Source organism: Carettochelys insculpta, chromosome 6, assembly GCF_033958435.1.
Source record: "Carettochelys insculpta isolate YL-2023 chromosome 6, ASM3395843v1, whole genome shotgun sequence".
Lineage (NCBI taxonomy): Eukaryota > Metazoa > Chordata > Testudines > Carettochelyidae > Carettochelys > Carettochelys insculpta.
The window spans coordinates 79,141,990-79,158,674 of NC_134142.1; the positions used below are offsets into that span (position 1 = coordinate 79,141,990).

General features: G+C 44.6%; 1 protein-coding gene across 2 annotated transcripts in view; it reads left to right on the forward strand.

The window, feature by feature from the left end:
• The first annotated feature begins 253 nt into the window (after window positions 1-253).
• The window catches only part of TPCN2 (two pore segment channel 2), a 73,349-nt gene continuing 56,917 nt past the window's right edge, over window positions 254-16,685 (forward strand). The window contains exons 1-5 of one of the 2 annotated variants that reach the window (XM_074997443.1): window positions 254-340; window positions 10,195-10,259; window positions 12,863-12,939; window positions 13,518-13,695; window positions 14,466-14,582. In XM_074997443.1, coding sequence (XP_074853544.1) covers window positions 12,884-12,939; window positions 13,518-13,695; window positions 14,466-14,582 — 351 coding nt within the window. In that variant the 5' untranslated portion in view covers window positions 254-340; window positions 10,195-10,259; window positions 12,863-12,883. Of the gene's footprint in view, window positions 341-536; window positions 759-10,194; window positions 10,260-12,862; window positions 12,940-13,517; window positions 13,696-14,465; window positions 14,583-16,685 lie in introns of those variants that run through there. The other variant, XM_074997442.1, reaches the window with a different exon arrangement.

Genomic DNA, 16,685 nt, shown 5'->3' on the forward strand with positions numbered 1-16,685 from the left:
GATTTGTCCTCCTTGCTTACTGTTTTTGGTTCTCTGTGTCTTAAATATTGAGTCTGTTCTGGTCTGGCTACGGTCTGAAGAAGTGGGTCTGTCCCACGAAAGCTCACCTAATAAACTATTTTGCTAGTCCTTAAAGTGCAACTTGACTGCTTTTTGTTTTGATAATTCTGCTCAGCGTGACCCAAGGCGGCAGGGGTGACTGCGGGATACTGGCTTGTAGAGTTGATCACCTCTCCCCTGCACCAGGTGAAGGCTCAGCCCGGCACAGCAGCGAGCACGCCATGGTAGCTGCAAGTCACAGGGTCAAGAACAGGGACTCCAAGGCACCACAGCCGCCACGGTAGGTACCCAGTCGCTCCGCTGTCCCCTTCCCCCGCAGATCAGCGCCCGCCTACCCCTGCTCATACTCCCTGCGATACCCGCTCTCTCCCGCCGGTCGGGGCGCAGCGTGCACTCTCGCAAGGGCGGGCTCAGGCGGCTCCTCCCGCTGGCTGCCGGTCACATGGAGCGGGCGGAGCGTCTCGGCCAGAGCCCCCGCTGCTTTGCTTCCTGCTTTCCTTTATGGGCCGCGCCGCCGCGGCCGGGTGCTGGTGTCGCGGGGAGCCGGGCGCAACCGCCGCTGTCCATGGAGGAGGGAGCCGGCGCCGAGAAGGAGCCTCTGCTGTCTGCCCGGCCTGCGGGCCGCGGCCGTCCGCACCAGAGAACCCTCGGGGCCGGCGGCTGCCCCGAGCCCCTGGCCAGCTGCGCCGCCCCGGACGGTGAGTGCGGGGGGGAGCCTCGGTCAGGTGCCTCGCAGAGGGACCCGCTGGACCAGGGCGATGCCGGGGCCCTTCCTGGCGTGCCCAGGGGCCGGGCTCTGCAGAGTGGCACTGCGCCTGTAAGGTGCCCGCCCCTCCAGGGGAGCCATAGCACAGGGGCTGGAGCTAGGGGTGTAGCACCCCGGCTTGAAGCCGTCTCCCATATAGTCAGGTTTAAAGTGTAGGTCAGTGGCTCCCCCACCCCCGCACAGATTGGTCCAGCCCAGGAGGCTTTGCCCCCTAAAGCAGAGGTATGGCCGCCGGGGGCGGGAGTGATTGGGAGCTAAGGCATCTGCAGCATGGGACTTGAATGATCCTTTAGATCAGAGATTTCAGTGCCAGGGCTACTGAGGGACAGCCCAGAGCAGTGATGGGCAACCTGTGCCAGTGGGTGGGCCGCGTAAGTGGCCCTCCTTCATGTCAATGGGCTGCAAGATTGTTGTAACCAAGCCGTCTCCCAGGACAGGATAGTTTTGCTAGCTGCGCTTGCGGACCTGGAGTGTTCAGGGTGTGCTGATTGAACCGTAGCAGACTTTGGGTGGATGCTCTTGCTATCAGCACACCCCTCACTTACCCTGCTCTGGCTTTACCTGCGTGTGGCTGTAGTAATACCTGTAAGGAAAAAAAAATCTTATGTCAAATCCAGCAGTCTCTGGCATGAGCAGTGGTAAACAAACTGTCTTGTTAGCAACACAGTATCCTGATGGGCTGCCTGCGGCCTATTGCTGGCCCAGAGAATGGGGAATGGGAATGCTTGTAGAACCTAGGACTTGGCAACTCCAGGGTGGCAGCTGTACAACAGAGCCGTCAATGCCAATAGAGTTATACTTGTAATTATTTTGGACTGAGGGATGGTTGGTAGGTGGAAAAGGATGAATGAAGGAGTTGATTGTGGAATCAAGGCCACTGAAGCTCTGTGTCTGGACACTCTGTTCTGGAATAAAGGGGATTTTGTTCTGGAACAGTTAGACCGGTTTGGAAATTTCATTATGACAGGGTAAAGAGATTGTTTATTGTTAAGTAGGGTGTCCACACATGGAACACTTCCAGTTTAGCTGTTTTGGAATACGATAGCTCTGTCAGTTCCCCAGGATAGACATGCCATGGTGTATAAGGTTTAACGCCAATAGACGGATCGTATATATAGAGAGCTGGCATATGGATTTGATTTGTCATGTTGCATGACTTAGTCTCACAATGCCATGGATTTATGTACATGTTTTGGATGAGCCTAGCTGACTGGGGATAATGAGTAATGAAAAGCAACATGACTTGAAATTTAACCTATTTTCAGTCTTCCAAATCTACATAGTTTGTTTTGTGTCCGTTTATTTTATATGAAGAGCTAAGTGCTTTTCTTCCTTTTCTTAGAAAACATGTAGACTTCTAAAGTGCATTTTTATATTATGGGAAGGTATGTGGAAAACTGTATAAACCAAATTTCATGCTGTCTTTAGGCTGGGATTTTTCAGAGGTGCCAAAAGGGAAGCAGGCAGGTGCTTAGTTCCTGTTTGAAATTCAGCAAGAGCTGGTGGCTAACTCTATAACTCTTATCAAGTTTCTGTAAGACTCAAGCAACTAATTCCATTAGGCTTCTTTGAAAATCCCAGTCTTAGCTTGCAAAGCTTTTTGTAGAAGGCACTTTATATAATTGTAAGAGGCCCAGTTTTGTGTTGCACTAAGTACCACTCTTGAACTGAAAGCCACTCACTCCCGATTGCGTCACTACTTATGTTAAACGCTGCTCATGTAAGAGTGGAAGAGTTGGGCCCAATCATGTCTACGCTATGGGGGATACAGCTGTGCTTCTGTAGTACTGTTGTTCAAATGCTTCCTACATCAATGGAAGGGTTTGCTTGTCTGTTTATTTGATGTGACTATACGTAGTCCATTGCGCTGGATGGTTATAACAAGGTTGATGGACGAATTCTTTCTTTAATGTAACTGTGCCTGCAGGGGTTATGGGGTTGGCATAGCTATGGTAGTAGGGGGTGTGATTTTTTTTTTTAACATCCCTGACCACTGTAGCCCTGTCTACATGAAGTTGAGCATCAACAGTGATGCCTACAGCTGCTGTAGGTCCCAGGGCAAGGTGTGAGGGGGATCCAGCTTGGGGCCCATGAAAGGGCAGGACTTAGGACAGTCAGCCCTGCCTTTCCCCACATGCACTCTGCTGTGTTTCAAAGGGGTAACGGTGACCAGAGCTCCGGGCCCCTGGGGGCAACTGCCCTCTTTGCCCTCCCACTGCCAGAAGGCCTCAGTGTAGAACAGGCCTTTGAGTTGCACATTCATATTAGTGCATAAGCACACACAAACTGTCTTTACTAGAACTGCAAACACATTTATTTTACTTTAAAACCTAAGGGTGAGATTTTCGAAGGTGCTCAGCATTGCCCTAACATTACTCTTCATTTCTCTCTTACTGATTACAGTAAGCCAATATGAGGTTCTTTTAAAAATACCATCCAAAGTGTTCCCCACCCTCTCCTGAGTTCCTTGCAATAATCCTTTGAACAACAACTTTGCCTTTATTTTTCAGTGGTGAGTGAAATAGGGAAGCTAAGATTTAACAAGTTAAGACTAATAAAGGCCCTTTGTGCAGTTTGAAGGCAGCCTCTGTATTTTTTTAAAGGAATTTAATCTCTGTTGCATTTGTCTTCATGGTTGAGGTCAGGGTCTATTTGAAAAATATGTGGTTGTTACACACTGATATGCAGTGAAAATTTTAAATTGTTTCCTGACCTTTTACAAAATTGAATTCTGTTCAGTCACAGTCATCTGGGAATATGTTGGTAAATGTTGCTTAGTGATGCATTATGCATTGGACCTAGACATATGGGCAAAGCTATACTAGCTATGGGATCAGGTTTTTTTTTTCTTATAGTGTCTTAATTCGCCTACTTGACTGCCATGTCCTGCAGGGATAGTTTGGAGATGCTGGTACTGAATTTCTGTCAGCTAGAGGAACATCACAGGGAGTTGACACTTTGGCTACATCTATATGATTAGATAAATTTGAATTTATTAATATCGATTTTTGTAATGCTGGATTTTATACATTTGAATTTGACTATTCTCACCTCCCCACAGGCTCCCCACATAGTCAACTTCTTGCTGCCACACTCAATGGGCAAACATTGACTGTTGCAGCAATGCATTATGGGAACCTATCCCACAGTTCCCTCATACCCATAGCATTCTGGGTATTTTCTCTGGCATTTGACATCATCTTCCCATATTGCATTGCCCTCATTCCCCTCCTGTGGTTAACAAACGTCCTTTTTTCCTGGTGGAAGGAAGGAAAGTGGTGCATCAGCAAGGATCACCAAATGCACAGAAATCTCTTCCTTCTATAAATGAATTGCTTTTAAAACTGTAGTTGCAACTGAATTCTGAAAGATTTTATAAAAATCAGCAGGTGTGTGTCTTCTCAACTGGCTGTCCAATGGCTGTCCCCCTTCCCTTGATCACATCTGATCCCCTGAAAATAATACAAAGGCAATGAAAAGCATGAATAAAGAGTATATAATAAAGGTTTTGAAAAAAGAGATTTGGTGAGGGAGGGTTTTTGGCTTCTCAGTCTATTATACAGCTGAAAGTCCCCAAAATATTTTTGGTGGGGGGCCAGTTGAGGTAATCCCACCAGACAGCTCCAAAAAGCCCCCAAAAAACTTAGCTGCTGGGGTAGACTCCCCGCTCCCCAGTGGCAGAAAGGCCCCAAAATATTTTAGGTGGGGGAAGCAGTCCCGCCCCCGGCCACTATAAGCCCCAAAATCTTAGCTGCAAGGATACCTCCCCCAAACAGCAGCAATGCCCTGAAAATCTTAGCTGCTGGGGGAGATTTCCCCTTAGCATCTGTAAGCCCCTGAAAATCTTTCCCGCCTTTGGAGCCCTCACATCTGCAAGCCAGGATATGGTGCTGCCTGGTAGCATGGTCAGCCCTGAACTGCAGGCACATCCTTTCATCGGATCGGGGGCTAACTACTTGATGTGATTGAGTGCAGGAAAGACTCCGATGGTGTGGTACCTGTGGGGGAGGGAGGAAGGGCGTGCACAAATGTAAACCACAGAGAAGTTGTTTCTTGGCCTCTTATACAAGAACGACTCCCACAATAGCCTTGCTGCCATGTGGTGTGGTGGGCAGTGGCTGGCGCCAAGTGGTACAGAAAAAACTACCAAGGGTTCAGCTAGCAGGGGTAGAGACAGAACCATGAACTGTATGTTGGGGCTATTTGTAATGGGTAGATGCACTCACAGAACTAATAGCAAAGAGCGAAAGACATTTCTCAGGCTGTCGTACAAATGTGACCCCGTAGCCACGGGCTTTCAGTTCCAGAATTGAAATTCCCAGTCTTCCTGTTACCTAATTCCTGTCCACCAGAAGAGCAGCAGCCAGAGCGGGGCATTGTGGGGTACGTATGGGACATCTCTGGAGGCAATAAATTTGATTTTAAGACATGGTGCTTCCACACTGGCCTTTGTTCAAACTTTTACATTCAAACCTGATGTTACACCCAGCTGGTTCCAATCATATTACAGTATCAATATTAGTGCTTCCTAAATTGAGCTAATGATATTTACAGTGAATACAATCACATTGTAATGTCGAGTTAACTGTTAATTCTATTTGAATTTATCTCATATAGATGTAGCTTTTCTCTTTTCAAATTCAGGCTTTCTACAGCCCGTCACTGGCATGTGCTAGGTGCATCACTGAGCCCTGGCATCGATTGTTCTCTGAGTGGGGACTCTTCTCCTCCTTCCCCCACAAGCATGGACTATCTCTGTTTCCCTTCACTGGATTAATTATTGGGACAGTCAAAGATTTCTTGATATCAAGGCATATAGTCAAGATAAAGACGGAAGTGCTGTATAACTTCCTACATATGGTGTTAATTAATTTTGGATTGATTATTCCACAACGGTCTTAAATTACAGCAAGGGAGAATTAGGTTCAATATTAGGAAAAACTTCCCAACTGTCGGGATGGTTAAGCACAAGAGAACAAATTACCCATGAAAGTGCGGAATCTCTGTCGTTGGAGTTTTTTAAGAACAAATCCTTATAAACATTTGTTTAACCTCTCTAGATAATACTTGGTCCTGCCTTGGTACAGGGTACTGGGCTAGGTGGCCTATACATTGCCATTCTAATATAACTATTATGTTGTGATGCTTTATTTTGTTTCATTACATACTATTAGCTTTCCCCTCTGCTTTGGATCCTGCCCTGGTGAATGTAATAATAATAGTTGCAGGTAGCCATGGGAAAAGAAAGGACCCAGTTTTTCTCCCATTTCAATTTGTGGAACCTTTTCATTATGTTCAGTGGGATCAAGGTAGGCCCAGAATTTTGAAAATATATAAACATTTTAAAAAGGGTAAATGTGAGTAACACACAAAAGCTGTATTTTGCATGCTATCTGAATGGAATTTGGTTGAGGCTCTGTTAAATAAATTGTTTTGATTTTATCTCTGACTTTTGCTGACTGAAAATATACCCCTTTATGCCCATGATAACAACTGGATAAGAGTCAGTAGCTTAGAAATCACTCCAGCAAGATTTCTTTCATTTCTCCCTTTTATTGGAGGGGATATTTTTGTCTGAGAACAGTAGGCTTCTGCGAATCAAATACTCAAATCCTGACAAGGAAATTTTGGTACTGAGTGCTGTATAAGTTACTCAGAGCTTCATGTCTACATGGGGCAACTTATTGGTGTGCTGTAGTAGTAGGCATCCTTAAGTCTGCACAGACTATGGATCGTGCCCTTTATAGTTTCAATTGAGGACTTCATTTACAGCGTCTGCTGTGACTATGAAGACCCACACGAGAGTGACAGTCCTTGCTGCATCTCTTGCAGATGTGGTGGGTGTCTGGCAAGTCCTTAGTGTGCTTTCTGTGCGCTCGCTTCTCCTCTGCTAGCTGTCTGATCCTCATCTCGCCTTTCTGAAGGCCCTTGTGTAACCCCTGCCTCCATCTGCTGCGGTCGTCTGCTAGTTCTTCCCAGTTGTCCAGCTCGATGTCTACCTCTCTGAGGTCTCTCTTGCAGACATCTTTGTAGCGCAACTGGGGGCGTCCGGGAGGTCTTTTGCCAGAGGCTAGCTCACCATACAGGAAGTCTTTTGGAATCCTTCCATCATTCATCCTGTGGACGTGGCCAAGCCAGTGGAGCCGATGCTGCCTGAGGAGGGTGTGCATGGTTGGGATTCCAGCTTGCTCAAGGATGGCGGCGTTGGTCACTCTGTCCTTCCATGATATTCTAAGGATGCGCCCGAGGCAGCGCAAGTGGAAGACGTTCAGCCTCTTTTCCTGGCAGGCATACAGGGTCCAAGTCTCGCTGCCATAAAGGAGGGTGCTGAGGATGCAGGCTCTGTAGACTTGCATTTTGGTGTGAGTGTACAGCTTGTTGTTATTCCACACTCTCTTGCTGAGTCTGGACAGAGTTGTGGCCGCTTTTCCGATCCTCCTATTTAGCTGAGTGTCCAATGACAGGGTGTCAGTGATGGTGGACCCGAGGTAAACGAACTCATGGACGACCTCTAACGTATAGTTGTCAATGCTGATTGATGGGGATTCAGCAACATCCTGACCGAGTACGTTTGTCTTCTATAGGCTGATGGTAAGCCCAAAGTCCTTGCACGCTTTGGAGAACTGATCCAGCAGTTTTTGAAGCTGGTCTTGTGTGTGAGACACAACAGCAGCATCGTCTGCGAACAGCATGTCTCTGATGAGGACCTCCCACACCTTAGACTTAGCTTTCAGCCTTGCAAGATTAAACAGTTTCCCATCAGATCTTGCGTGCAGCAAGATGCCCTCTGTTGGAGATCCAAAGGCATGCTTCAGGAGGGGTGCGAAGAAGATCCCGAACAATGTCGGAGCAAGCGCGCATCCTTGTTTGACGCCGCCCCTGATTCTGAAAGCATCCGATAATCGTTTGTGGAATGACTGGATCATCTTGAGTAACCGTGGAGGACAGCCTATCTTGTGGAGCAGTTTGAACAGACCATCCCTGCTGACCAAGTCAAAGGCCTTGGTCAGGTCAATGAAGGCTATGTAGAGTGGCTTCCTCTGCTCCCTGCACTTCTCCTGCAGCTGCCTTAGAGAGAAGACCATGTCAACGGTAGACCTCTCTGCACGGAATCCGCACTGCGATTTGGGGTACACCCTCTCAGCAATCTTCTGGAGCCTGCCAAGGATGACGCGAGCGAACAGTTTACCAGTGACGCTTAGGAGGGAGATTCCACAGTAGTTGTTGCAGTTGCTTCTGTCTCCTTTGTTCTTCTACAAGGTTACAATGTTAGCGTCGTGCCTATCCTGTGGAACCTCACCCTCTTTCCAGCACAGCCACAGTAGCTCATGTAGTAGCTCAACATAATGTAGCAAAATGAAGTAAACTGAAAAAATTACACTCAGTAAGTGTGTCCATACAGGGAGTTGGAAGTATAGCTGTAAAGATATACCAGTATGTTTTGTGTTTGTACAGTGCCTAGCACTATTAGGGTCAATGTCTAGGAGTTGGGCTTCCAAGCACTCTGGTAGTAAAAACAATTAACAATAGTAATGCTGGTAAATTACCCTCTGTAGAGAAGTCTTTGTCTGTGTGGATATGTTTTTTGAATAGACCTTGCAAATAGAAGTCCTTGGAGAAAAGGTTAAAAAAACCTGGATACCTTATGTTTTGAAAAAAGAAGACTGAGGGTAACCCAGTAAGTGTTAAGATACATTAAGGAGTGAGTGTCTGAGGAGGATGGGGATCAGTTGTTCCACATATCCACAGAAGGTTGGACGAGAAGTAATGGGCTTACTCTGCATCAAGGGAGGTTTGTGTTAGATATTTGAAAAAAACTTCATAATTATAAGGGTAGTTGAGCTCCAATGGTGGTTGTGGAATCCCCAGCAGAACAGAATGGACAAATGTGCATCAGGGATGGTGTAAATATACTTGGTCATGCCCCAGCTCAAGTCACTGGACTTAAAGAATGACCCTTTCAGCCCTGCATATTTCTGATTTTATTCTACATTCTGAGTAATATACAGTAAACCCTCGAGTTACTCCAGGGTTCTGTTTCTGCAACCTCTGCATAACTCGAATTTTGCTACAGCCTGGTTCTTGGCTTCCCTGGGGTTGCAGGAGCCTGGAAACTGACCAGCCCAGAAGGGCTAGTCAGTTTCTTGGCTCCCAGAGTGGCAGAGAGTTGGGAACCAGGGGCAGCCTGGTTCCCACACCCCCATTTGCCACTTGTGGGACCTGGGAAACTGATCAGCTGGTCAGTTTCTGAGGTCCTGCAGGTGGCAGGGATCTGGGAACCAGGCAGCAGGCCTGGTCAATTTCCTGGCTCCAGCCAGTGGAGGGGAGCTGGGAACCATGGGCATCCTGGCTCCTAGCTCCCCTCCACTTCTTGGAGCTAGGAAACTAACCAGGGCTGCTGCCCTGCTCAGTTTCCTGGCTCTGTAAATGAAGGAGAGCTGGGAGCCAGGCTGCTACCTGATTTCCAGCTCCCTGCCACTCTGGGGATTGTGAAACTGCTCCTGTCAGGGGTGGCAAGAGTCAGGCTGCTGCCCCTGACAGGATTGGTTTCCACGCTCCGGTCAGGGACAGCAGCCTGACTCATGGCTACAGCCCTTGACAGGTGCAGTTTCCCACTCCTGTCAGGGGTGGCAGTCACGTTATCCCAAGACATGCGCACCTTGATTGCGCATATATCAAGAGTTTATTATAGTTAATTTTTGCTCAGGAATTGCCAATGGTCCACACAAATTTTATACCTCGTAACTGCAAATGTTCACATCAGAGATAAATAATGAAAATTTTATAGAAAGAGCTATTGACTGTAAAGAACTCTGACACTGAGAAAGCATTTTAAGTTTCCTGAATTGATAACTTTTTGTATCCCTCACTTTGGCATGCTGCCACATTCTGCATTCCACACTCAGGCCTTGTGTAAGTTGAGGAGGCATAAGTAAACTCAGGGTAAATGATAAAAACAAACTAGATTTCTTAATTTCCTATCACTGAGTGAAGCTGCTGTTTATTAGATAGGACAGGAAGCTTCATCACTTCATCATCCACATAAAAAACTTGATTAAAATTTAACCATGGTAAGCAAGTTGGTGTGCTGAGACTGCTGCTTATGGTGCTGAGTTCTATTATCTCATTGGTTTTTGTGCTATGCTTTCTGTCACTGTCCCTCTATTGTCTCTTGCCTTATACCTAGATTTTAATGTGTTTGGGACATGGATTATCATTTTGCTCTGTGTTTTGTACAGCGTTTGACATACGGGGGTTTTGAACAATGGTGGGGCTGCGTAGTTGCTGCCATAAATAATTATTAATAACTGGTATGCCAGGCTTTGTCCATGTAACGTAAATGACCAATGTTTCTTTTGACCTTGCAGCTGCTGGAGTTGACCATGATCTTTACATAAACCAAGCTGTAGTATTTATTGAAGATGCAATACAGGTGAATACAATTTGTTTCTTTCTGACTGTGCCTACAGTGCTGTGTATTTGGTAAATGTTATAATTAAGGCTATGAGTTAGTCACGGAGGTCACATAAGTCCATGACTTCGGCTGCATGGCCCCTCACTGCCTTGGAGCTGCAAGCAGTGGAGATACCCCACAGCTCCAAGCCGCCATTGGTGATGGTGGGGCCCCTGCAATTCTCAGCCATGGCTGGCAGAGGACCTTGGAACTCTGACACTTAACACGTGGGGGAAGAAGGGCGGCTCTCTAGAGCTCCTAGCCGCACCACAGCTGCCCTGCTGTAGGCAATATGGGGGCCTGCAAATCCATATTGAGCCACAGATATTTTTAATAAAAATCACAGACTGGTCAATTTTTCACTGCCTGTGATTTGTCCATGACTTTTACTAAAAATATCTATAAACAAAATTTTAGCTTTAGTCATAATTACTAGTTTTTGATGTAATTTGGGGTGATGAAATTAAGCAGAATATTCTTGCAGCATAAGTTATATGCTGACATGCTTAACTTCATACAGTGAAATGTTCTTTATGAAAGTGAATGGAAATTCCAAATCACTAGATTGTGCGATTTGCAATTTTAGTACACTGAAACTCTGTTTAGGAAAACTCATGTTTTTCACAGGATAATTTAATGATAGTGAGGTTCTCCACTTTATCATAAAATAGGTGGTATCTCTGCCATAGATTTGTCTGAAGACATAATAGTTTTCAGTGTATTGTTTTAATAGTTCCAAATGATCTTTTTAACAGAGATTATTTTAGCAAACCTGGTAACTTGTATCTAAACCTGTCTACCAAAGAAGTGGATCTGTCCCATAAAAGCTCATCAGCTAATAAATTATTATGTTAGTCTTCAAAGGGCTACATGACTGCTTTTTTGTTTTGTTAGTGTACAGACTAACACGGCTGTCTCTCTGTTACTATCTACTTTCAGTAACTTAATAGTAGGTGAACTTTAATGGTTGGCTTCTTGCAAACCTACATACAAACTTCTCAAAGTTTATCTGAATTTACTACATCTTGAAGCCTCTGTTTGTCCTTTTTCTTTCCCTTATCTCTTTATAACATCTTTCAATTTCTCTGAGTCCTGGTCACTTCTGTGACATTAGTTGGGAGGCCTCAGGTCTGGAAGTTTTACTGTCTTCAAATATAGTGCACTCTGGGACATTCCCAGTACCAAGCACACTTCAGAGAAACCCCTGGATCTCATAAGGTATAAAATGCTAAGGTGGGTTTCAGCAAGAGCAAGAGACTTGTTGTGAGGTGTGGCTTGTATTTGCTTGAACTAACTTTTTAAAAATTTAGGGTGTCTGAAATTTAGGCTGCCTCTTCTTTTCAGAATGAGTTTGTTCCACATTTCCTTTTCTCTGACAAGGGAGGGAGGGATAGCTCAGTGGTCTGAGTATTGGTCTGCTAAATCCAGGCTTGTGAGTTCAGTTCGTGAGGGGGCCCATTTAGGGATCTAGTGCAAATAAATAAAAAAGTGGGGATGGTGCTTGGCCCTGCCAAGAGGGCAGGGGACTGGACTTGATGACCTCCCAAGGTCCCTTCCAGTTCTGTGTGATGTGTGTGTCCCCAGAAATCTGTTTTGTCACCAAAGAACACTTACACTGCAACACAACAGAAGTCATGAGAAAAGGCCAGTTTTGATGACAAAAAACTCCACCTGTTCCAAGGGACTTTTGTCCCTCCCTTCCATTTTCTGTTGACAGTCATGCAGTGTGTATAAAAAGGGTGCTTTTGTCTAGTTTATTGAACTCCATGATGTTTCCCAGCATGTCCAAGAAGCCACTCTGCTCAGCACTTTTTAGACTGAAGACATACCAAAGAAGTCAGTTAAATGACTGGATATTATTAGATTTGGTAAGAGTTTGGTTTATAGAGCAGGAGACTAATGTCAGGACTCCTGAATTTTATTTCCTTCCCAGTTCCTGATGAATTGCATAGGTTTAGGTAAGTTAGCCTCTCTGTGCCTCCATAAACTGAGCTATATATGTCAATGATGTCTGCTTCCTGTGGGTCTTAAGGTATAATTTATGTGAGTAACATATTTTGTTGTCATTGGATAAAGAGGTCTTTATAAAAGCAGTTTCTTTCCCATATCATTTTTCTTCACATGTGTGCAAGCTAGGAGGTAGTCATTGGGGTGCTTCATTTTACACAAACAGTAATTTTTCTTTTTTTAGCATCCTTTGTGTCTTTGCCCCATATTATAGACCTGCCCTATGTCAGTCTAAGGTATGCAGCTCCAGCTATGTGAATAATGAGGTCTCCACTGTGTGGGGTGAATGGGAGAAACTCTCCTGTCAACTTCCTTTATGCTTCTTATTCCGGTGGAGTACTGGAGTTGACAAGCAAGCGATCGGCAGTTGAGTTAGTGAGTCTTTGTTAGACCCACTAAATCAATCAATCACTGCAGCTCTGATCTCAGGGTAAGTATAGAGCTGCCATTGGTATAAGGCTTAAAGTATCTCAGAATTGAACTGTTTTAGGTTTTAGATAGCTTGCTTTCTTTATCTGAGGTAGAGACCAAATACAGTGTTTGAATTATTTTTCTGTTTTGTCTCCTGCCTTCAGTATCGTTCCATAAATCACCGAATGGATTCCAAATCCCTGTGGCTTTATCAATGGTATTATTCGAGAATTTGTCAGTGGTGAGAACTTGGTATTCTGCTCCTTTTATTTCTCTAAGTTTGCAGTGGGTTTTGAAATTACTTCTTTCCTCTTTTTTTATTAGTTTGCTTAACTGATTGTTGTTTTATTCCTAAACAAACTTTTCTAGCAAATCAAATTGAAGAACAAATGTGAAAGTGACAAAACGAGACAGTTCTGAGCATTGTAAACTGCTATTCATGCAAAGAACTGTGTAGAATTCCATTGAGCCCATCACATGAGTGAAGACTGCAGGCATTAACTGTTTGCAGGATCACACACTAGTATTCAGACTTGACTTTGTTTATAGCAGCAGTAGCAGCTGTGTTTCTTCTAGTTCATCTATTTTCCAGTGGGTGCCATTAAAAGAGCAACAGTTGCCAAGCCTTGGTACTTGATTTGAGGCCAGCCCTTTAATACTAAATGCAGACAAAAATTCCAGTATTGCCAGGGGTGTGATGTAGTGCTTTCAGATGGTGCCCAGTAAATGCATTAAGCTTAATACCATTATAAAATTTGATATTCTTGTGCTATCTCACTTAACTTTATGATCATGTCTTTATGTTCATTACCCTTACAGGGTACTGAGTCTCACCATTACTCTAATCTTGGCTCTGGCTTTCATTGAAATCCCTTCCTCTCTCACTATCACATCGGATGTACGTTACCGAGGAACAGCCTGGGCACCTCCTTGTGGCATGACTGAAAGTATAGAGCTGCTTTGTTTCTTCATCTTTATAGCTGATGTCTCTGTGAAGGTGAGCAAGGTTTTGGTCTGTACAGCATGTAAGAAGCATGCGTTCTTGTGCAGCATATTCATGATGAACACAGTAAAGATGATCTGCCTTCCCTGCTTTGTATTTCAGGTGACAGTGTGATTTGAAAGGTTTATTTGGGTTTGGAATTTGGGTTTGTTTGATTATATCTTTCAATTTTGGAAAAAAGGCAACCTCACATTGTTGTATAAAATATAAAACCAGACCCTAAATACTTTAGAATTAGGGCAATACTAAAGAGGCATTTCCAAGAAATGGAACCTTATTTCCTTAAATTCAGGCCACTATGAGTGACGGTAAATTATTGTGTTGCTAAGGGCCAGAGCCTGCTGACCTTATTTGTCCAGGTATTTTTGCTACTTTTGTTTGGGTTGTAAAATTGGGCCCTAAATGGTTCAGCTTGCTCCAATTCATAGACTAATTTCTGAAGTTTGAACCCTTAGATGCTTCCTACTTTTGAAGGAAGATTTGATCATTTTTGATCACTACAAAGTAATTTACCATGTGTTTGTGTGTTACTCAAAGAATTGAGAAGCATCTTCAACTTCTGTTGACTGTTACTTAGCTTTGTTAGGAGAAGACTTCTGGGATTCAGTGTAAGGTTTTTTTCCACATTCCATGGGAAATATTTCCAGGAAGAACTTAAAAATAACACATCTTTGCCTGTGTATTCAAACGGAAAAGGAAACAGACTTGGTACCCACTCAATTTGTTATGGTTTAAGAATTGTTTAAATTCTGTTTGCCTTCAAGAGTTATTTAATTGGTTGGGAAGAATTTCGGAAAACCAAATGGCTGCTGGCTTATATTCTGATATTGATTGTCTCCCTCATCGACTGGACTGTGTCACTCAGCTTTTCTTGTACAGAGGTAAGAACTATTTTTCCTCCATCTCTGTCCCAGACTATCAGCAGGCATGTGGCAGGGAGAGAGTTACTGTAGGGAGGTGTTTAGGAGGGGCTTGTGTTTTGTGGTGCCTAAAAATTACAGTGCAGGGTGGGGTGTCTTGTCTTGTTGGCTAGAATGAGTACAATGAAACATTAGGAAACACCTGCTGTAGCAAAACTGATTCCTAGGAACTCTGATTTGAGTTTCTGAATAGAGGATGTAATGCTGTTTGTAAAATTAGATAAAGTTTTGCCAGAATACGTAGTCTTTGTGATAATTTGAATGGAATAGAAAAAAACCTGGCCATTAGTAGAAATTTCATTGTGTGGAGGGAGAGAACAGAGTTTTCAACTGTGTATAACTGTGTAGGATGTACTGACCATAGCTGCCTCGACCAACCCTTCCTCTCAAAATGTAAAGATAAATATATTGCCATACCTTGCTGTTTCAGAGGGAGTTGCAGTCATTGTCACCATGTGACTTCACAAGAGTAATATGACTTCAAATCTTGTGACAAGCTACTCAGCACACACATCCCAATGCCAGTAATCTTGTCTTCCACTCATCTTCCTCCACTGTTTGTAAATAACTCATACTGAATCATCCTCATCATCAATCAGTGATTACAAAAGACTCAAATGGTACAAGTAGACGAGAAGAGAATTAGGCTGAAGTTTTGAATTTTACTATTCATGCAGATTCCCCATGGCAAAGCCATTGTCAATGCTACTCACCCGCTCCTAGGGAGAAAAATATGTAAACCTTGCTTCAGAATCCTTTGCAGGAGTAGCCATGGTTTGATGCAGTTGGTGCTTTTAGTGTTACATGGCAGGCGTCACAATTTTGTATTGCATATTTTACTGGCCAAGAGAGTGTTAAAGAAAGAAAAAAATTATGCTGAGCATACATAGCAACTGAATTTGCATATGAGGCAGTAGTGTTTTGCTGTAATCTGTCACAGCTACCTTATTTTTCATATTTTACCTGAGACACATGGTGGGTTAGGTATTATCTTTTATCAGAGCGATTTCTCTTGGTGATAGAGAAGAGCTTTTGAGCCACACAGACCTCTCCTTCAGGTCTGGGAAAGTTAATCAGAATGTCACATTGTTAACCAAGGTGGAATAGATTGTTTAGCATAAACAGTTTACCCATATTGTAAGAGACCAACATAAAGCGCCAGTTAACATCTCAGTAGTCATAAGACTAAAAAAGAGGAGTTAGTGGGTTACAGATTGTTATAATAAACTGTAAAACTTGTGTCTTTTTTGAGTTTGTGATTTCTAGTGTTAGGAAACTTGTGAGTGAAAGCCGCCGGGTTCTTCTTTTGAAGATATTGTGCAAGTTTCCTGTGAGGGTGAGAACTGAGAGGTCAGATACAGTGTAATCATTCTGTGAAGAGTGTTCGCCCGGGAGTGATAGTGGTTATTATGTCTTTTGTCAGTTTTCTGTCTGGCCTCTTCTATACATGCAGGATCCTCCGGAAGATCGGTGCCTTCTTCCGGAAAAATCCATGGAGTGTCTATACACGAAAGGCATTCTTCCGAAAGGAATCTGGAAGAAGGTGCCCCATCCTCTGGATTCCATACTCCACTGTGGAATCAGGAAGAGGCCCTTCTTCCGGAAGAAGGCACATGTAGATGCTCTCGGACCACTTCTTCCGGAAGAAGCAGTCCACCATGGTGGCAGCCTACCAGAGAGCGGAAACTCTCTAGGCGACCCCAGCAGGCCTCTGTGGCCTCCAGGTTCTGTGGCTTTTAAAGCTGCAAGGATCTGCAGACCCTGTGGCAGGAAGCTGAGAGTGTGAGAGGGGCAGCTCATGCAGGGTTGCCAGCCACACTCACCCGAGGCCCTGTGGGACCCACCGACCATGGACTCTGAGAGATGGCCAGCAGACCAGCACCCCGCACTACCAAGGGGAGCCCCAGGAACCCAGATGAGGGCAGTCAGGACCCTGGCCAGCCTCCCAAATCGAGGGCCCCCTCATGGACTGAGCCAGAGCTCCAGGACCTCTTGGGGCTCTGGCGTGATGAGGAGGTACTCCAGGACACCAGTGGGCACCGGCGGAATGCTCCAGCCTTCGCC